The following is a 22,854-nucleotide window of genomic DNA, read 5'->3' as shown; positions in this document are numbered from 1 at the left end:
GATGGTGTTGTGTCGCGTACTATTACTAGGTCACTGTGACCTAGTTTTCATGGTCTACTGCACATAACAGTACAATTTTATCCTTGTCTGGATCATATCTTGCATACAGGACCATCAAACGTCACATGTAGGAAAAAAAATTAGTGGTGTGTCACGCACTATTACTAGTTCACTGTGACCTCTTTACACGGTCTACTGCACATAACAGTAAATCCTTGTCCAGACCATATCTTGCATATAGACCATCAAACCACATGTAGGAACAACTTGGGATGGTGGTTGGTCTGAAACAAACTGTTCATCCAACCCATTGCAAAAATTTCACACAATTAGAATTGAATCATACCTGTAACATATTCATTAATATAGATATGGTTGTCTATCAAACTCTTGATGGGTGTATCATGTACCTCACAGGTACTGTTGTTTAAATAAAATCTCAACACATTTTAAACAACAACTATTCGGTGTCTAGCATATGATTATCTGAAAAAAAAACAAAGGTGAAAACCTAATTCTAGCCATAATAGCTACTCCTGAAAACTATTATTTTAAGCAATCCATCTTACAATGGAGAGCACTACAAGCAAGCTTTTTCACGATAGCCGAGCTACAGTCCGTCTCATCCTCCCAATTTTTTTTTTTATAAATAATTTCAGTTTGGTTGGACATAAGAAAAAAAAAAAGTGTTTTGAAAATAACAAAAAATTACTATTTTTGTGTGCAAATTAGAAAACAACAGGCTCCGAAATAAATAACGTAGTAAATTCCATAGTATGAAAAATAGTGTTCCCTGTGGATTCATTATAAAAATGCTGTTTTTTCTTGACCTTTTTTTTATCTATATAATGTACAATATTTTAATGTGAATTGACTGGTGTTATTTTACTTTAAATAAAAAAACCCAGTTATTTTCCATGGATCTACTCAAAATTTTATGATTTTCTAGGCCTGTAAAATGACATGCAAATTCCAGGATTTCTTATAGTCCATATGAACCCCGACATCATGCCCCAATTCGATGATAAGATTTTTTAAATTACAATATTTTCTTCAAACATACTGGTAGATGCCTTAGTAATCTTCAAACAAAAAAAATTTCAATAGCAATTTTGCATTGAAACTTTTCTAACTTTCTAAAAATGGAAGCCCCCATGCACCCAGTTTATTGTTATGGTAGGAAAATACAAAGTGACATCACTGAAATTCAAAAATGGATATATTATTACTATGCTTACACATTAAAAAATATCCAGTTTAATTTAACTTCACCCCTGTCAACATAGTTCTGAGTTTCTTATTAAGCACAAAATGTACTTGTCAGTATGCTTTTATTTTTCGTAATTTTAGACAAATTATTAAGCTCTAAAGATGAAAGACAGGAAACAATACTATTCATCTAAGATAACATTACCATTAAACATGTTATCAGAACAAAGCCAAAATGATGGTGAATAAAGTGTTTGTCAGACAGGATGACATACTTGAATCTGAAATGGATATAATCAGTGAAATAAAGTAAAAGACCTCTACAACTCAACTATATCCTGCTCACACACAGAACTAAACTGCATTAACTATGTCTCTGTTTCACTCTCCGAGTCGGAATATGGAACAACAAGTAATGAGGAACCTTCAGAACAATTCTTTTCGAGTTCTGAATGTTCTGCTTTAGTATTATTTGTAGGAAGATGTGTTTGGTTTAAAAATGAAGAGCTTCCCTTGACATCTGAAGCTACAATGACTGAGTGTTGATGTGTAACACTATCCAAAATATCAACAACTCGGTTTATACTGTACCGTCCATTATTCTGACATGTCCTTGATTTACCACTGTCAAATTTGAGAGGTTTGTCCTGTTCATCTGTTTCAAAATTAATTATTAAACTTCCATCAACAGGTTCCCCTGCAACACTGTTTAACTTCTGTAACTTTACATTCACACACTGTATGCTAACACCATTATCAAGTTTGTCTTCATTTTGTGAAGCTTTGTTTGAACTTCTTTCTGTTGTGGAATTCCTGTTACTGAATTCTAAAGGTGCATCTTCTAACTGCTTGTTGGAATTTAAAATCACAGAAGCAGGCTTATTGTATCCATACATGGAAATGTAGCAAGAGTCTTTTTCAAGAACTGGTGTGCTGAGAGGAATGAATTGAAAAACATGTACAGAGTCTTCATCGATGTGACTGGAATCATGATCTTTGATCAAAGAATTGTCTGTTGTGGTATCAGTACTAACTGCCTTCTTTAATTCTACATGTTTGTCACAAAGGGGAAAACTTTCACAGTTAGTGCTTGGTATATTAGTTGATGCAGGGCTGTAAATTTCTAAATTACTAGTTGTGTAATCTTCTTTAGTAAAATCTAGAAGATCAGAGGCAGCGTCTAAAAATAAGCAAAACAGTATTTTTGAGTAATAGTATATCATGCGTTTACTGTTAATATTTTGAAATAAAAATTTATCGATATCCATTACTGAGGAATCCATGTGTTTTTTTATGTGACAAATGTTTGAAGTGGAAGGAGGGGAGTTCATATTATATACTCGTGCACATAATATGGGAAAATATGAATTTTGTTTACATTCCTTACATTTCAAAACAGTTTCTTTGGTCCTACTATTTTCAGAAGACAACCTGATAGCTACGAACTTTTGCACATATGTTGTACCAAGTACTATAGTACATATTAAATACAATAATAAACGTGGTATCAGTTATTATAAAATTTATGTGCCTCATGAAACACATTAACAAAATTTTAATTTTAACAGCTTAAAGCGGAAATTAATGACTTTAACCTGAACTTTCTGGTTCAGCTTTTCTTTTGTGTCCTGCATAGGGTCGATCAGTCCATGGAGTTACTTCCAGCCCAGGGTTTAATTCACGAAGCTTCCGCACAAATGCTCTGTATTCCCATTTTAAACCATTTATCTTCCTTGAAAACTGGTCGATTTTACTTTGTGGGTAACAGGTCACTTCACTTTGCTGAAAGGTAAAATGAAACTTCTAATGTGAGGAAGATAAGAATATTTAACAATAATGTAGAAAAACTATAAACAAATTCTCTGTTAGATGTTACCGACTAACTTTTATCCTAAAAATGTATTTGAGAAATCAGTAAATGTATGTAATAAAATGTCTGTTAAAATTTATATTAATTTATTGGCACATGTAGTAGAGTTCTAGTGATTTAAATTATATTAATGTATTAGCACACGTAGTAGAGTTCCAGTGATTTAAAACTGACTGGCTGGGTTCTTGCAGTGTGATGATCGATTATGAAATCCGTAATTGAAAGGGGCGGGATGTAACCCAGTGGTAAAGCGTTCGGTCGGTCTGGGATCGATTCCTGTCAGTGGGCCCATTAGGCTATTTCTCGCTCCAGCCAGTGCACCATGATTGGTATTTCAAAGGCCATGTCTGTGGGATGGTGCATATCCCTTGCTGCTCATCGAAAAGAGTAGACCATGAAGTGGTGACAGTGGGTTTCCTCTCTCAATATCTGTGTGGTCCTTAACCATATGTCCGATGCCATATAACCATAAATAAAATGTGTTTAGTGCATTGTTAAATAAAACATTTCCTTCCTTCCATAATTGAATGGCATAGAAAATGTCAACTAATAATTTTTACAGTCTAAATGATAAAATATTGTGAAATCACCTGGGGTTTGTGTTTGTGTTTAAAGTACATGCATGTAAAGAATACTGCTATTCGCAGTACAATTTGTGGGTAACAATCTTAATAACACAAATATTTTTTCTAAGTTCATATATATTCTAATGAATTGCATAATTAAAAGTTGATTGGTACCGGTAGGTGATGTTTACAAGATAATACAACCTAAAATAAAACATTACTTTTATGTAGAAGTTAAGATCTCGCTTGATGGATGGCAACCACTTCTGAATCTCAGCTGATGTGTTTAAGGTTTCCTAGAAAAATATAAATAAATAAATTTGGTAACATTTGAAAATCAAAGGAACTGCACTTTGTCAGAATTAACAATTTAGCAAGAAGTTGTACGTCGAATGGACTAAGAAAGAATTAGATATATACTATAATATTACAAAAAGTGTAGCCTTTTCCAAGTGTGAATATGATAAATTTGTTAAATTTTGGTCAATGTGTCACAATTTGTTAAATTTGGGTCAGTGTGTCACAATTTGTTTAAGGAATAAATTTAATTATTATTATTATTTATTAATTTTTTTTTTATGTTTTTTTTTTAATTATTATTATTTTTTCTTTCCATATTCACTTTCAAATAACATTGCTCTTGTAGTAAGAATTGTATCTTGATGTTACTATATATTGTTGTTGAATGTATGTATGTATGTAAATGTTTATCATATGTATGTTATGTTAACAAAAATGGTTAAATAAAAAAAAACCTAAAAAATTTAAAAAAGAAGAAAACAAAGTTGTAAGTCATGTATACTCTAATATACTTTACATTACTTTTCAACTGAAGTAGAACCTATAACAAAACTTCATCATATAGATGAAATGATTTAGAAGGCAAAGGTTTTCTCTAGTACTGGTATATATTGTTTCAATGTTATAACATGCAGGAAACTGACATTTTACATCATAAGGAATTCATTCTTCCACAACATTTAGCCCATGGAACCATATCTATCATTTTAATAGTATAACTAACAGTTATACAACATTTACTCACCAGCCGAGGCCTTGGGGGATTCTTCTTTTGTTGTGCTGTCAATTAGATTCACAATTATTAATATGCATTCCATATACAACTAGAATGTGGCGAATGCTGTAGCAAAATTATTAGTACAAGTTTCATAAATTTAACAGGCATGATAAAATATGGATGTACATTTATAGAGTAAATAAAGATTTTTTTTCACTGAATGCAAAAGCTTTCACAACCTGGTTTCAAACTGATTATTAACATCACATGAAAAATGTTTATTGCATATACCAACCAATACAATATATGATACATACAGTACTGTCTATTTCAACCATAATAAAATCACAGAATTTAAGTAAAACATATTTTATTTAAATTTCAGAAGTCTAGAACCAGAGCTGGTTTAAGGATCTGCTGGGCCTGTAGCACATCACCTCCTCAGGGAGAGAGGAAAAATGACATAGGAAAAATAAATGTACACATTACCGCTGAGCCCCCTGAAGTGTGGGGCCCATAGCACGTGCTACTAGGATAAACCGGCTCTGTCTAGAACTAAAGAAGCAATCCTACTACTATAGGCACTGTATTACAAAAAAGAACATGTTTGTTACTGAAATTTACTGCCTAATTGAAACCAAAACTCAATCCTTATAGCTTTGCAAGGCTTTACATTAATTAACTCTTCAACATAAACTTGTCCTATATCAGACAAGTCTTTCTCTATTTTTACTTAACCAATCTCCTAGCTCAAATTTAATGACAGCACTGATGGCAATTGCCTTCGATGATAAAAATTGCTGTGGTTCAGGAGCATCACCAATAGCACTTTTGTGCCAGGGGATAAACATCACTGTCTTCAGTAAAACTCCTCAATGACAACAAAATGAATATGTCTGGGGTGCATTATCAGCCAGTATTTAACATTTGTACATTTGACATATGTCTACATGCAACAAAATAACCTTTTAGTCTAATTTATTTGCTGCAAAAGTAACTTTTTAAGAAATTGCTGTAGGTTTTTAAGAAATTGCCGTAGGCATGCTCAAAACTGCCATTGGTGGGATGTTTAATTCTTAAAGTTCAAATCCTGCCATCTAAAATATGCTTGTCCCACACAAAAAAAAGTCAAGGAATATTTATGTGGTCTCTTGATAGGCAAAAAACATCCACTTTTTTACAAAATGTTTTACAACATTAAATTAATTAATACATTAACATTTTGTAATTTACAATCAATCTACACTGAACAAAAACTAGATTTGTTCATGTTGGGAAGCCATTAACACTTAACAGTGCATGCATGTCTTATAATATATGAGTAGGCCTACCTTCTTTATCTTTTTGCAAGTAAAAGCGATTCAATCTGGCCAGCTGTTTTTCTTCATTTCTAGCCATAGCATAAATATATTTCACTGAAAATATGAAAAGTGACTAAGTATATATATTGAGTGCTGTTTGTGGTAAATATATATATATATGTAAATTATAAATGTAACATCTCATATACACACACAGGCTACTCATAGTGTACCAAATAAAAAATGCCAATGATCTTTTATAAACGGGGTTCAAACTTAATGGGTTCAAACTTAATGGCCACACCAATGGCTGACTGCCATAGCAGCAATATGAATTGACGAAGGTCAGGACTTTACCAATAGCAGGTTTCTTCTTTTATTTTTCAGCTGAATAAAAATTAATTCCATCAGTTGAAATTATATTTTTTGGATTTTAATTTTTTATTTACTTATTACAAAATTTACTATTGTAAAATTGCTGTAGGCAAGCTTTAACTTGCCATAGTAAGCATTTTGTCTATGGCTAAAACCTTTCAAGATTGCCTTAGGTAACAAATGCTTAAGTTCGAGCCCTCTGTACATATATACATATATATATACATACATACATACACACACACACACACACACACACATATATATATATATACATACGTGGGCCTACACATATACATATGTATTTTACCACAGACTAAACACAGCCTTTGATACACCTGTTGTGGAACAGTGAATGGGTCACTGCCTGGGTCAGTTAAAACCCCAATGGGTCACTGCCCAGGTCAGTTAAAACCCCAATGGGTCACTGCCCGGGTCAGTTAAAACCCCAATGGTTCACTGCCCGGGTCAGTTAAAACCCCAATGTATCCACCAATGGTGAGGGTGATAGAGCTGGGCAGTATACCATATATAGTTTGGTATCAGTATTATGTCAATATCGATTTACCGCACCGTGCAAATTTCAAAATACTGAAATTTTGATATTGGAAAATGTTATGAGCCATTTAGTAAAGCACTAACAATATATCTGACGAACGCACAAAATAGCTGAAAGAAACAAAGACATGTGGGCCTTGTGTATGGAATTTAATTTTATTTAGATGACATTAGTGGGTAAGACTTAACTCGGGCATGCATTTAAAACCGAGTATACCAAAAATACCGCTCGATATTGGTATTGGTATCGGTATTGTATCAATACCGAATACCGTACCGATACCGACATAAATCACCCCCAAATTAGTGATACCGAGCCTAAAATTTCAATACTGCCCAGCTCTAGATGGCGATCAATCACACAACCTATCTCACTCCTGGCGAGTGCTCTACCAGCTACATCCTGACCCTAGTTTACCAAGGTAAACATCCACAGTCTGTTTTTTAACATTTTGACATCTATTGGACTTCCGGCACAGCAATGAACATCACAATAATAAATATCATTCCGGAGACGTTTATCTTGATGAACTAATCCTCACCACCGGCCTCGGTGGCGTCGTGGCAGGCCATCGGTCTACAGGCTGGTAGGTACTGGGTTCGGATCCCAGTCGAGGCATGGAATTTTTAATCCAGATACCGACTCCAAACCCTGAGTGAGTGCTCCGCAAGGCTCAATGGGTAGGTGTAAACCACTTGCACCGACCAGTGATCCATAACTGGTTCAACAAAGGCCATGGTTTGTGCTATCCTGCCTGTGGGAAGCGCAAATAAAAGATCCCTTGCTGCCTGTCGTAAAAAGAGTAGCCTATGTGGCGACAGCGGGTTTCCTCTAAAAACAGTGTCAGAATGACCATATGTTTGACGTCCAATAGCCGATGATAAAATAAAAAATCAATGTGCTCTAGTGGCGTCGTTAAATAAAACAAACTTTACTTTAATCCTCACCACAGCTTGTCATAGTACATTTTAAATTAATTATGGTTAGATAAACAGTATATAGCTAAAATGATGCCAAAGATACTTTAAAATGTATTCATTATATCAATTAAGCAAAACAAATATAATATTATATCAATATTATGTGAAGGCAACCAGCCTTAAAAGTTGTATCATGTATGATCAAATGATAATGATAATGCTGCTTTAATTTTGATCTTGTAATATATGTAAATTCATCTGCTATAACCTATGATACCAGTAGTCTAAACAGTAAAACATATTAACATTATAAAATAATAAATTAAATCAAGATACATTTTACTCAAAGTCGCCTATGTCTTCAAAATAAAAAATGTAAACAAGCAGAAAAAATAAATAGATTGACTGTTCCACCTCAACATATTTACTATGGTTTATTGCAAGGTACTTTTGTTCAAGCGTAGCAAATAATCAAACAACAGTGTATAGACAGGAAAGTTTTGTTACAGTGAGACCAAAAGAAGTTACGATGATGGCATCGACTTCTGTAGGCCTAGTAGGTTTATTAATATGTTGGGTTTGGGTCTCCCGCACATGTTGAAAACACCAGATTTTTTTTTAACACGAACCCTTTCATAGTATAAAACTGATTGGGATAAAAAAAAAAAATCCTGATGACAGTCATGATCATGTCGATTCATGATGATGGTGATGATTCAATGATTTCTTATTGTTTATGGTTCACACATAATTATGAATAACATATTTAACAGTACTTTTAATACAAGGAAAAATATTGCCCGGGTCCCCCCCCCCCATCCCCTACACATTTTGTTCCCAACCCTAATCCAACCCCAACCCCAACCCCAGTTTTACCCTAACCCTAACACTAACACTAACACTAACCCTAACTAAAAATAACGGCCATCGGGCGGATATATACCTACAAAAACTTGATGGGTGTTACACGTTTTTGACTTTTAATTTAAAGTTTTATAAGCCCATCACAATTGTTGGGTGAATGGCCCACAAATTTGTCAAATTTGTGGTCATTTTGTCTGACACAAAATTTAGTATTTTTTGTGTTGAACTAGTCCGAAATGAACGTAGAAAGATATTCACTTAATGTGGCCTTTCACTAGTCTTAAAGCAGTTTGATGCAGTACATTTTAAATAGCTTTTCAAGTTTTGGACCATATTATGCAGCATGCATGTGCTTATGGAACCATTGCTAGAATGCCTTCGCATTTGCCTGGAAATGGTGTTTTTAGCACATTGAGTACATAGAAGAAATTCAGGACCGAGAAATGTTTCCATTTATAACAGAAATCCAGTTTTATCAGGATCCAGTTTCAGTAGGCAGATTACACTGTTCATATATTTCATTCCATACGTTTTTTGTTTTGTTTTTTTGCAGGGGGCAGTTTCAACTACTGAAGAGCACATTGTTAGAATTCCCAGGTAATGATGCTCAAGATTACTTTATCTTACAGTACAAATTCAGCTCCATTATTCATATCACATGTAACACTATAGCAGTTCAGTACTTCTAAGCTAAATTATTAGTAATACGGTAATGTATACATGTATGGCAGAGCCAGTTTACGGATCTGCGGTTCCTGTAGCACAAATAACAGGGTCCCCCTTCCTAGGACATATATTTTGCAACCCCCTTGGGGAGAGGGGGAAAATGGCCTGGAGGAAATATTACACAAATAAATGAAGTATTGATAGTAACCATAGGTGTATGTGAAGGAAAAAATGGTAATATTTTATAAATGTTTATTCCATTTAATTCGTAGAATTATGTTTCCAAAATGTACACATCACCGTGGGTCCCCTGAAGCGGGGGCTCTGTAGCACATGTTACATATGCTACTAGGATAAACTGGCTCTGATATATGGTCAAATATGTTTTCGTCAGAAATGGACCTTCTTAAAATAAGGAGGAAAGTAAGCAGGTATGGTTAAAATAAACCCCAGAAAATAACTGGTATCCAGAGTGATTATAATTTATACTTGCATGTGACATCAATTGTCATGTAACTTGTATAATTGAAGTTGAACCTGTATGCTTAACATTTTGTTATTTTTAATTCAGAGATTGTCGTAAAAAGTTCAGCATAATGAAATTTGCTTCAGGGACAGAAGTTGAATTTCTGAAATCAACCCAGGTAAATTACTACTACTGGCATATTATTTTTTGGTTTGGATAACAATGTTTTTATGAAGCAAACTTATATATATTTGTAGGTAATATTAAAACCTTTCTTTTTAATGTATTAATTAAATACTTGTAAATATATGCGTTTTATATGTATTTGAATAATCCACCATTTATGTTCACAAAATAGTATTTAATTTGAAATTTTCTGAAAAATCAATGTGTTGACAAAATTTAATACAGTTTGATGTTTTAAAGATTTATTACAGTACCATTTGAATCTTCATTCATTCATTCATTCATTCATTCATTCATTCATTATATATGGGATCAATTATATACAGTTCAGCACAGAACAGATAGCACATATCAGTCATTGGTGTACGACTCTTAGAGCACTAGTTGGGATTGGAAATAACTACAGATCCATCGAGGGTGATCGATCCCATCCTTCCTCAGGCAAACGTTCTTACACTAAGCTACATCCCACACTTACTTTGTGTGTTTCAGATTCCTGTGAAAATTGAAAGAGAAAATAACTTGAAAGAATACAAACTGGCCAACGACATAGACATGATGCCTAAGTTTGGAGCCGGAAGTGAATATGGCCGGGAGCAGAAGGAGGAGGCTCGGAAGAAGAAGTATGGAATCATGATCAAGAAGTACAAACCCGAAGACCAGCCATGGCTCATGAAAGTCGGTTCGGGAAAAAATGCCAAAAAGTAAATATAAAACTGGGAGTGTAGCCTACTAAATGGAACTTTTATTGGGGTTTTGTTCCCCACGGGTAACTTAATGCAGGCTTGTCAGAATAAGCTGGCAACTGCTTGTTTCATTAGCTATTGAGATGTCGTTACACACTACTTTTTATTATAAAATGTTTTGACTTTATTATAGAGTAATGGCATCTTTCTTGTGGGGTGCCCATTCAACAAAGCTGTTTCCTACTTTTAACCAAAATGAATATTGTGTACCTTGAAGAAATAATTTTATGCTTAGTTTGTTCATCTGTACTGCTATCCATGCAATTACATAACACTGAGAGCATCCATGTTCTTAGAAACACCTTTTTAGTTTTGGATCGGACTGTTTGTTTTTACGTACGTTTATTGTAATTTCATTGTTTTAAACATTTTCCAAACAATTATAGTTATTACCTTGTAGCATAGTCACATATATTTTCTGTTGATACTAAGTTTTATGTTTACTGATCCAAAAACATTTCATAACCTTATTTTAGTTGTTTGCCTCTGTACACTGCTTGGAACTTGGAATTTTGCAAGTTTTAAGAAATGAAGCAAAATTCCCATATCAAAGATCAGTTTGTATCAGTTAATTTTATAAAAGTTAATTTGATGAAAAATATTTATATACACATGTTATTCATAATGACAACGGTTTTGTTTTAAAACCTAATACAAAGGTAGTGTTTCTGCCAGAAAGAAATATTTGGGTATGATGCTGTGGAATTGAATGCAACCACAGTCAACAATGGGTATGGGGGGCCTACCCAACAAAGAAAATGGGTTACATTTAGGATTAGGGTTAGAAAATATTACAGTAATGATAAGAGTAACTAATTTTGTCAAAAGATTAACTTAAAAAAAAAAAAATGGGCCAAAAAATATGGATATGGTGCCATACCCATTTTACCCTCTGACAAAAACCCTGCAAGGGTAGCATATTAATAGTTCTAAAACTGCTTTCAAATTTAAACATTTAAAGCTATTTGAAGAAGCTACATATCGTAGAACACTTGTCGCTGATTTTATTGAGATACAAAGGTCTACGAGCAGGCCTTTATGTTAACTTTTCCACCTAGGAGCAAGATGGTGCCTACTTGTATTTTTTATATAGATAATATGGAAAAAATAGATCACAAAGTAGAGGACTGTCTACGAGAGGGTACAATCTGAGAAAATTTGTAACTCATTTTGTTTAGATACAAAGGTCTGTGAGAGGGAACAATCTCAGAAAACTTTAAAATGATTTCATTTAGATACAAAGGTCTGCGAGAGGGTACAATCTCAGAAAACACAGCATACTACATCTTCATGCAATCTGCTGATGGAGCATACGAAGCTTTTCCTGTAGAAGAGTGGTACAACTTCGCACCACAGATCAGATACAAATACCTCAACTCAGAAGAGGCAGAAGAAGAATTCACAAGGTAAACATTAGTTAACAGTTATAATGAATCTGACACTCTAGCATGCTAAATGGCATGTTTTTGATGCTTGTATAGCTGGTAATTGGCTGAATTATCATTTTTGATATGTCAGTTATATATAGCTGTAATGTCTTGTATTTGTAAAATTTCATATACACAGATTGATAAATGTGAGACAGATCTGATAGTAATATCTGAACTTGGAAGAGACTTGTATGTCATAACCATCTTCTGGAACTTTATTGTAAGGGAGTGGGGATTCACAATACAGTGCATTAAAATTGATAAGTCCAGTGTGATGTGACACACAGATTCTGTAGTTTATTTTGTCTTTTTCATTCTTTTTTTGGGGAGAGTGGTTGGAAAGACCGACCATGTTAATCATAAAAACAGAATCTATCTCTTGTGATTTTGGTGGAATACTTGAGTTGTACACACTGTATGTTATAGTTTAATCAAATAGTGTAATATTACGGGTTTTTTAAGACGAGACAAAACGCTCAACTTCTTCAATATCATGTTGAAGAAACGGATGAGAAACGAAGACAAGGACACAGACTTGGATGACGGAGAGAAACCCAAAAAGAAAGGACAGAAGAAAGTAAAGTCAAAAAGTGATTTGGTATGTGTTACAGTTGTACAGAATTATTACGCAATGTACAGAATTTCAGGGCTAGCTCTGGGTCAGCAGAAAATTTCACCAAATTATCTGTTAACAGTTCAAAACTGGCAAAACCCCAGTTATTTTGTTACAAAATACAAAATTCGCAATTATTAAATTTGGTGAGTGCCAGAGCTAGCACTGGGATTTATTGAAGGTTAACAGTCATTTGTTTCCTACTCTTGTTGTTCACCTAACCTTACATCCTCAGACTTTCTTTTTCCAAAAGCAGACGGGTCTAGCTCTGGGTGTGGAGACAAATTCGCCAAATTATCTAGTAAACTTCAAAAGTTGCAAAATCCCAGTAATTTTCTTACAGAATATCAGTTATTACATGAAATTATTTCGCCAAATTAAAATAAAATTTGCCAATTATTTCTAAAATTTGGATTTAGCGAATTTGGCGACTGCCAGAGCTAGCTCTAGTATAGTTACAAAGTAGAAAATGTGGTTTCAGTGATATTATGGCTGCTGTTCTGTCAGGACAGGATAATGAAGTGTTAGAGGTACACAAAACAATTGACATGGCTCAGATAAAAAGTAGGCTTGGCTGTAAACCCTTTTATATATCCCTTGTGTGTTCGAAATAAGGGCTAGCAATTTGAAAATGTTATTCAATACATTTGTTGTGTTGGTTCCTGTTTCTCATGTCGCATCCATCATTTTGTGTTTCATTCTGTTTGTCTTCCACAACACAGAATGATTGATTAATTACGTTTGATTATTTTCAATAAAATATTTCGTACAGTAATTGATTTACAGTGAATTTTGTGTTTAGATGTTGACAGATATGGATGACTGGGCTGAACTGTCGGATGAAGAAGATAGAGAAGAATTTGATGATGATGAGAAGGAAGACAAAGATGATGATGGTGATTATTTTGATCTGGGAACATTTTGTTTTAAAAATCTTGATTAGCAATATCTCTAGTCATTTGATAATTGATTAGCAACTACTGTTTAATGTTTCAAAATTGTGTAGTGATCTCTGAAACTTGTGTAGCGAATGGCGACATGATACTGAACAAAACGTTCCCTGATGATTAGTTATAGCTATCACTGTTTTCCAATTGTATTTGTTCAAATACTGTGGATTATGATTCAAAGTAATCCGAAGAATTTATTAATGAGTAAAAGATGATAAAAATGCATTGGCACAATAATTCCTTGATGCATTATATATTTGTACTGATGATGCCAATTGTTTTTTTAAATAGCAGCCAAAAGAAATATGTCCTAAAAAAACAAAAACCTGATGGAAATAAGACATCATGGGGGTGGTTCTCGCTCCAGCCAGTGCACCATGACTTGTACATCAAAGGCCGTGGTATATGCTATCCTGTCTGTGGGATGATGCATATAAGAGATCCCTTGCTGTTAATCAAAAAGAGTAGCCCACGAAGTGATGACATCGGGTTTCCTCTCTCTATATCTTTGTGGGTCCATAACCATATGTCTGATGCCATATAACTGTAAATAAAATGTGTTTTGTGCATCGTTAAATAAAACATTCTGTCCTTCCTTCATGTGGGTGTGGGAGGGTTTGGGATAGTGTATGCAAAATTACAATCTGAGATGTATTTTAGAGCATTATGGAATTAAAATATAAGAGAAGTATGAACTAAATAGCAGATGAGATAATGATAAATACATGTGTCTCTTGATAAATGACCTGCAGTTTTTTGGGGTGGTTTTAGCAAGTGAATTTCTATCTCACCTATTAGGTCTAATAAATGGGCAGCTTTTCAGAAGTCGCTATTTCGAGCTCTGCAACAATAATTTGAAAAATAAAAATAAAAAAATGTTAAAATGTAAAGATTGATTTATATCAGTATAATGTAATTATGTTATATACAAGAAGAAAAAAAAGACTAACAAGAAGGGTGTACTGATTAAGTTAAATGAATGATCCATGACTACTTCTTGTTAATCACTTCACATAGATACATTAAGTCCATACCTCATCATTTCTGTGTAAGAGATGAAGAAATGTACTACTAACTAAGCAAGCATGGCTAATTTGTACACATGTGGCTGTTAAAATAATTGCTCTGCTATTTTGTTAATGATTTGGAATAAAACTGGAATAAACTTGTTAAGAACAAGTTGATATCATTTGTTTGATGTGTGAACTTGTAAATTCAAAACTGCCAGATACATGTGTATATATATGGCATGATGCATATTGTATAGTGGTAGATTTGTTTTTATTTTATACAACTTTGAGACACATTCCTTCACCCAACATATTAAAATCTTTCAGAAAAGAAATCCAAGAAGAAAGGCAAAAAGGCAAAAGGTCCGGTGAAGAAGAAGAAGAATTCAAAACTGAACTCTGACGATGAAGCTGTTGAAGAAAGCGATGAGGGAGATTATGATGACAAAGAGGTTGATTATATATCGGACACAAGCAGGTAACTTCCCTGACTTTTCATAATAAAATCAATTGAGGATTCGTCACAATATTTTGTAATTTGGAAAATATAAACCGAGTCTTACGTTAATCATTTATTGTCAAGGCTTTCCTGAGACAAACACCAATTAACTAGATGAGGTTGATATTTTACATATTAAAAAAATATGAGCAGCGAATTCTATTTATCCTATAACACTTATAAAATAACATTTTAATTTAATATTTAGCAAAGAACAGTTGTAAAGTCGTCTTCATCAGTAATATGACATTAGCATGAGTAGAACACACTTCATCAAAACATGCTCAGGTATACATGTCTTGTTGGCTTGGAAACAAATGGCCCATTGACAGCAAAAAATTATTAACTGAGTTAATAATGGTAAATATCAAATGGGTGTATGACATGGATATTGTGATATTGATAAATTAAATAAAATCTTGATATTTTGGGAAGAAATAAAAAAAAGCAGATTTTGGAGGGTTAATATTGAATTTCTATTTTGCCTTGCAGTAGTGATTCGGAATTGGAAGAGAGTGCAGCCAAACCAGACAACTGCCAGGATAAGGGGGTTGATGAGGAGGCAGGGTTGAGGAATCTCATTGACTCAGAGGCAGAGGCAGAGGCTGAAGATGAAGAAAAGGAAGAGAACAAACTGGAGGATGAAAATGAAGATGACAAAGACAAAAATGGAAAAGCTAAAAATGCAGGTAAGAATGTCAAATGCAAAATACCTTTTTACTTTTGTCAGTGTATTTGTGATTTAGTGTTAATAGCTTGTTGAGAAACATTTCTGGAGATTGTAGTCCAAGTTTATAAGTAAAGGAAAATGTAACGTAAAATGGATGTTACAGTGTCAGAATGCCATGTGTAATATAAACTGGTCCTTAGATAGAATACAGACTGTATAACAAAAAATTGTTGTTGTTTTTGGTTGTTTTAATAAGCAAAATGTTTGGTGTGGATCTATTCTTGTTTTTATTTGAACTAGCAGTACTGAAATTAAGAAATACATCTTAAGATATATCCAAAACTGTCGGTGAATAGATTGGTTTTAAACATTCAACTGTAAAAATAACTTTAAAATTTCACCAACATAAGTTATAAATAAACTATTATGGAAGAAAGGTTGCAAGCTACTTACTGGTATTGGAGGTATGCCATGCTTTACATTTCTGAATTATAGATACATACCTTTTCTGTCATTTAATATTGAGATGGAAAAAAAACACCCACCTAAAAATAAATCCAGTGCATACATTTTATACACTAAAGAAAATGATTACTTGAACAGTCAGTAATCAGTTTACATGTTTAAGTTCTATTAAACCAGTTTATGATACCCATATATCCATTTAAATAAAAATTAACTAATTCTTTTTGTTTTGATTTGTAGACTCGGATAGTGACAGTAGTAGTTCCAGTTATGGCAGTGATTCAGACATTGAAGGGGAAGGAACTCTAGTAGCATCAGCATTATTGATGCAGGTAATTGAAATATTTCCTATTTGGTAATTCACATTATGGATACATACCAGTTAATTTGATTTTTCATAATCATCTCAGTGTCATAGTGTTTAAACTAACTATTTGAAATTTTGATCTGTTACATTTTTTCCTCGTGCACACTAGTGCCTTCTGACTGATATATCGAAGACCATGATATGTGCTGTCCTGTCTGTAGGAAAGTGCACATGAAAGATCCCTTGCTGCTAATGGAAAAAATGTAGCACATTTCCAATGATGACTACAAGTCTAAATTACAATTTGTTTGACATCCAGTAGCCGATAATTAATTAATCAATGTACTCTAGTGCACGAACAAAACTAACTTTAACAGTTGTATTTTTTTTTTTGTGATGCACACCCGAAGCAGCTACTGAAGAACAATGTTTTCTAAGCAAGGCATTAAGTGACATATAATGGGTAAAATTCAGTTGTTATTGATACTGATACCCATGTGTTGGTAAAATACATTTCTTCAAATGTTAATGAAATTTTTGTTTTGTTTTTAACAGAAAAATCTAGAGAGGGCAAAAGAAAGAGAAGGTACTTCATCTCCTAAGCCTGGAGCATCTGAAGAAAAAGGTTCGGAATATATTCTGATGTATAAAAGTTGTTAAATCTTCATTCCATATTCCATTAAATATTTCAGCATATTGACACTATACAGCTTTAAAGATAAAATACACTTTTCATGTAGGCAGTATTTGTAATTTAGAGTAAGGCATTTGCATATCATGAGTATGACAAATTGTTTTACATGGTGTTCATATAATTAATAATAAAGGTTTAGAGGGTATCCAGAAAGTTAAAATGTGCAGTAAAAAACAAAAACAAACTACATTGAAAGCATTGAGGGTACTTTCCATTAAGGAATTTTGCAGGGTATCCAGCAAAGTAAAATGGAACTTAAAATGGAGTACATTTCAAGTGATTTCGCATTACTGTCACTAAATTAACATTGAGTATTATTTAGGACTGTGATCGAGCTGTTCATAGAGCGCTTACCTCAGATGCGTGCATCGTAGGATTGAACGACTGCAGTGGACTCATTCTCGTAAAACAAACTGTTACTTTAATATTTCTGTCATATTCAATACTCCTAGACTCTTTTAGGACCAATGTTGTGCTTTTTCTGTTCCATATATCATACAAAAACAAACAATCGGTTGATTTTATATATTTTATTCAGAAAATATACTTACCAATATACTTATATGTGTATGAATAATTTGTGCTTAAACAAATATATATTGATAGAAAGAAATAAAGGATCACACAGATAGCAAGAAGAAATAATGACTGCATCAAAAATCAATTCATATTGTCAGAAGTTGGCAGCACATTCAACACTACAGACATTCAATCCCACATTACAACTTGGTATGAAATACAGACATTACTACGCTAGTAGTGAATTAAATTTGGTCTACAATTTGATGTGTTCCCTTATTTCTTTCCTCAGTATATTTTTCTATACCTTTCCATGTTTTTAGGTGGGGGTTTTTTCCATTTTTTTTCTATACCTCTTGAGAATATGTATTGTTTGTTATTCCAGCTTTAAAAAGAAAGCTGGAAAGTGACCAGACCCCGTCAAAGAAGGCCAGGCTAGAGAGTCCCGTCACCGTGCAGAGCAGTAGTTCAGTCAGGTATAAAATTCACTTCATGATCTTCTTTTTTGTTTCTGCTGCTAACTGTGCATTGCAAACACTTTTACCATTATTTGGTTAACTATGAGTATTATTGTTGTTACCATACGGCAGTGTCTTAAAGGGACAGACCCTAGTTTCAACCTGTGAAAATTAACATTAACTTTAGTTCATCTACAAACCTGTAACACATTTGGATAAAGTTATAATTGAGTAAAACATGAGTCTGTGACTTTGAGATGGTAAAATACCCTCTTAAAATAGACTAAAACTCGACCCCATAACTTACTTCTCAGACGCACGTGTGTTTTTAAAAATATGAGAAATACATTTTATGATATTAAAAACGCCAGGATGACCAAAAACACTTTGAATGTACATATATGAATAATCTAAACAATCAAATCTAAGTAAAGTATGATTTCAGTTATCAAAAAACGGCTCTCACAGTAAAAAATATGCCTTAGTGTTAAAAACAAGGGTATGTCCCTTTAACGTATATCTTTCAGGATTTTTCAGCTTTTTATTTGATTTCAGCTTTTTTTGCATGAAATAATTTGCACAAAATAGACTGGATTTGATCGGAAATGCTAAAAATTACTTTTATTTAGATATTGTATAAATATTTCAGCTTTTATTTTAAAATAGGATTCACATTACTGTTTTAAAGTTATTTTATTAATTACACTATTTTTGTGTACCAATACATGCAAAATTGGATTATTAACTAAGGATATGAATGTACTATTGTTATATTTGTTATGTTGGTTTACCATGTGTCAGTATATCTGCCAGGTCCTGTTTCATGAGATGATTATAGTACTACTATTGTAAATACTTCCTACTGTGATCACAACTTTTTTTAGTGATTGGCAGCCTCTTTCAAGACTGGGACATAACTTAATGTTTGACTGGAAATTTACAGTGTGTCTAAAGTACCTGTAAACATAGATGTTAAATGACAATTGGATGATTTCATGCTTTATAACAAGGCTACAAACTCATTTGTGTGAGAGAAACAAGTTTTAGAAGGACATAATACACTTTATTAAAGTGACTTTTTGATGAACTTTTTTTTTTCTTGTGAAAGGGTTACATATCTAAGTGTAACACTGACAGAAAGACAATACAATAAATTGTAGCTCCAACAGTTTGGTAAAATGGGGCTATAGACGCATAATATCAAGGAACATTTTGTTTTCAATGTTTTTATTTGCAGCAGTTGCTAATCATTTGAATGTCGATTAGAATTTCTACTATTTACAATTTTAGAATTGTGTTGCAATCTCTGAAACTTGTGTAAAAGTTTATTTTGTATCTGTAAAATTAGCATATGTGTAAAAGTTTATTTTATTATATACATAGCAATGAAATATGTAGATCTACGGAAACCATAAAAGTGATATCCGGCGAAAAGTCATATTTTCACTGTATTTTAGCTACAGTGAAAATATAGAAATCGTATTTACTTTTTTGTAAAAGTGCATGATTAAATTATCTACCTTTGTCTCGTTTCTTCGTATTTAAGTTTGATGATTACCAATGCATTTGAAAAAACAAATGTAATTTAAACAACTGTACCTATTAAAAAGGGATATGAAGAGTAATTACGATAAAATATCTAAAATGAATTGAATACAAATCTAAATAATGATGACACAAGGTAGTGTCATTGAGTGTAAGTATAAGAATTTAATGGTGTTTGATTTGTTTTGTTTTTGGAGGATTGCTTTGTCAGGTATGTTTGCACAGCAGTATTATTAAATAAATGTTAATTTAATAATTAAATAAAGATAATTTTTATTCAAATTTATTTTAAAGTGTTTATGGTCAAGTAAATTTTCTGGAAAAGTTCCATAGGAAGAGATATATCATGGCGTTACATGTTTTCGATAGGATAAGCAAAAGATATTAACAAAAAGCAAAATTGTCAAAAATTTGGAAAGATGTATATAATAAATAGACCATTTCATGGTGGTTTTTTTCGAATCCGATTTTTATGTCAACTCGTGATGTGACATAAAAATCATATTCGAAAACCCCCATGAAATAGCCTCTATGTATTGCTTTTGATACAATGTTATTAATACTTTCAGTGATGGGATAACAGAAGAAGCCATAAGAAGGTATCTTATGAGGAAACCAATGACAACAAAAGACTTGTCACAGAAGTTCAAGAAAATGGCAAAAAAAATGAACATGACAAACGAAGAAATGACACACACAATTGCACAATTACTCAAACGCATAAACCCCGAACGACAAATGGTGAAAAATGTATTATTTTTATATTTAAAGAAACCAGAATGACCACGTCTATTAGAGGTTTAGGATTTACTGATGTCATCTAATTAAAGAGAAGATCCTGAATGCAGTACATTGCAGGGAAAATTGCAAAGGGCGTTGGCTTAGAATTGTACATCAACCAAGTTGAATGCACAGTATCTGAAAAACGGGACATCACTGCTGCTTGAAATGACTGAAGAGGAGATCAAACACAGAAAGCTTTAGCACACAATCAACATGATGTTGTTTTCGCTCTAATGCTTTTAACACCCTCCCATTCTCATAAATCTAATTCCAGGGAAAGATTATGGCCATTTGGAATTTGGTTAAAGTTTTTCTAACTGCTTTTAAACTCCCATTTCTTTTAAAGTATGGTTTTTAGTCTTAGTATTGAGCAGGTTGTGGAATGCATTACAAAATACTAGGATGAATGTGGTATTAGTTAAAACTAATGCAATATAGCCATTTTTAAAAAAAAAACAATCCGTAGCACACTTACAAAGATTGATTTTATATTTTGTGTATCTAATACATAACATGAGCCATCGTGGGTTGGCCATTCTAGTTACTAAAGAAACATGAATACAAGTGTACTCTTTCTACAAAATATATTTAGAAAGATGTTGGATTAGAATATATTTTGGAGTACATGTAGATGCTCTCATGAATCTGTTTTAAGGCTGTTCCAGAACTAATCATATTTTGGAAATGGTTGGAGGCAATTTAATTCTTATTTATGTCTGGTAGGTTTGCCATATATTTTTTGTCTATGCATACATGGTTTGTATTGATTTTGTGGGTGGTGGTGTTTGACATCCAATAGCTGATGATTAATACATCTTTGTGCTCTAGTGGTGTTGTTAAACAAAACAAACTTTAACTTTTTGTGGGTGGTGGACATGTAACAAAATTGCCTCCTCCCACCCCAGCCCATGAGTGTGATCAGTTCTGAAAAGATAGAGTAGCCAAAACAATAACACATACATTCCTTTTTCTTTGATGCATGATAAATGCATTGTTTACAAAATACTATATGCATCACATTTTTTCTATTGTGTTTATTCATTGTTCATTTTGTTTGACGTGTTGTTGGACAAGTCACATGATTTGACAATGACTTCATTCATTAATGGATCAATATATTGAGGGGCAATTGATCATCAGTAAGTATTGTTCATTTAAATTTACTGTTGTGCTTCGATCCAGTTGTTTGCTCAGGACTGCGTGCTTATATCTTAACTGGATATAAGCATAAAAATAAGTTAAAAATGGAGAGAAAAAAGATAGTTCAGTCATGCTATCTTAAGCACATCTTGGCTGGACACAGGACAGAGCTTAATGATCAGTCATTATTGAGAAGAAAGACTGAATGATCTTACGCCTAAATCACATTTTATCTGGCAACCACTGTTTCTATTAGCTGATTATGATGACCAATTAAAGCAAAATCATAAACATATACTAGCAGATTATGATGTGTGAAATCACACGTATAGCTACATTACAAAATAGCTCAATTGACCTTGAAGTCATCGCACAATGTAGCTAAAATAACCGAAATAATAGCTTTTCCCCTTATTTTTTTTCATTTATGCAGGATAAAGATAATAACTAGTTAATGACGTAGGATATCAGCCTTATTCTGTTCAGCCCAAATGAGAAATTCCTAATCCTCACTGAGCCATGGAAACTCACTCTAGGATGGATTGGAGTTGGTATTGGGTCATGAACCATGCAACTACCAGTCTTAAAGCCAATGGCTTAGCCACTGTGTTATGTTGTCCAATAGTACTTGCCAGAATGGAATCTATTATTTACAATATACAAATCAGAAGACCTAATAATTTCTATTCTGACTACAGTATTCTTAACTGTAAGTTGACAAATGAGTAGTATGAACTTTCCTGAAATTCTACAAAGAATTTATTGTGATTTTTTAAATGCAGTTTAATCAAAATGGGGAGTTGTCTTTCAATAATACAAGTCATGTCCTAGCTGGATATTTTAAACGGATATTTATGGATGATCTCAACATGTACAATGTTATACATGTTCATTTGATGGTAATAAAAGTACTCCATCAGAATTAGCCTTTCCTCTTCTTTGTTTCCCCTCGTGCATGCAGTGGACCAGTGTTAGCAGATACGTATTTGAGTATGTGGCGCCTCTCGGCCACTAATATGTTTCAG

The 22,854-nt window shown here is 33.1% G+C and overlaps 2 protein-coding genes across 3 annotated transcripts; one reads left to right on the top strand and one right to left on the bottom strand.

The window, feature by feature from the left end:
- Nucleotides 1-1,316: 1,316 nt before the first annotated feature.
- LOC121374885 lies at nucleotides 1,317-8,289 on the bottom strand. Of its 2 annotated transcripts, none has more exons than XM_041502004.1 (6): nucleotides 8,247-8,289; nucleotides 5,995-6,078; nucleotides 4,691-4,725; nucleotides 3,867-3,941; nucleotides 2,805-2,991; nucleotides 1,317-2,389 (listed from the first exon to the last, which is right to left on the bottom strand). In XM_041502004.1, coding segments are annotated over exons 1-6 (1,194 nt in total). In that variant the 5' UTR covers nucleotides 8,248-8,289; the 3' UTR covers nucleotides 1,317-1,577. The 2 variants fall into 2 exon arrangements, with proteins under 2 accessions (XP_041357938.1, XP_041357939.1); XM_041502005.1 differs by lacking the exon at nucleotides 8,247-8,289 and adding an exon at nucleotides 8,155-8,230.
- Nucleotides 8,290-8,311: 22 nt separating this feature from the next.
- On the top strand, nucleotides 8,312-22,751 carry LOC121374883 (general transcription factor IIF subunit 1-like). Its single transcript, XM_041502003.1, has 13 exons — nucleotides 8,312-8,374; nucleotides 9,236-9,279; nucleotides 9,920-9,992; nucleotides 10,493-10,704; nucleotides 11,982-12,152; nucleotides 12,639-12,774; nucleotides 13,592-13,685; nucleotides 15,077-15,227; nucleotides 15,741-15,937; nucleotides 16,624-16,715; nucleotides 17,246-17,315; nucleotides 18,289-18,379; nucleotides 20,476-22,751. Exons 1-13 carry the CDS (start codon nucleotides 8,348-8,350, stop codon nucleotides 20,687-20,689), a joined length of 1,572 nt encoding a protein of 523 aa, XP_041357937.1. The 5' UTR covers nucleotides 8,312-8,347; the 3' UTR covers nucleotides 20,690-22,751.
- The last annotated feature ends 103 nt before the right edge of the window (nucleotides 22,752-22,854 follow it).

Source organism: Gigantopelta aegis, chromosome 6 (assembly GCF_016097555.1).
Source record: "Gigantopelta aegis isolate Gae_Host chromosome 6, Gae_host_genome, whole genome shotgun sequence".
NCBI lineage: Eukaryota > Metazoa > Mollusca > Gastropoda > Neomphalida > Peltospiridae > Gigantopelta > Gigantopelta aegis.
This window is presented reverse-complemented; position numbering and strand designations above follow the sequence as displayed.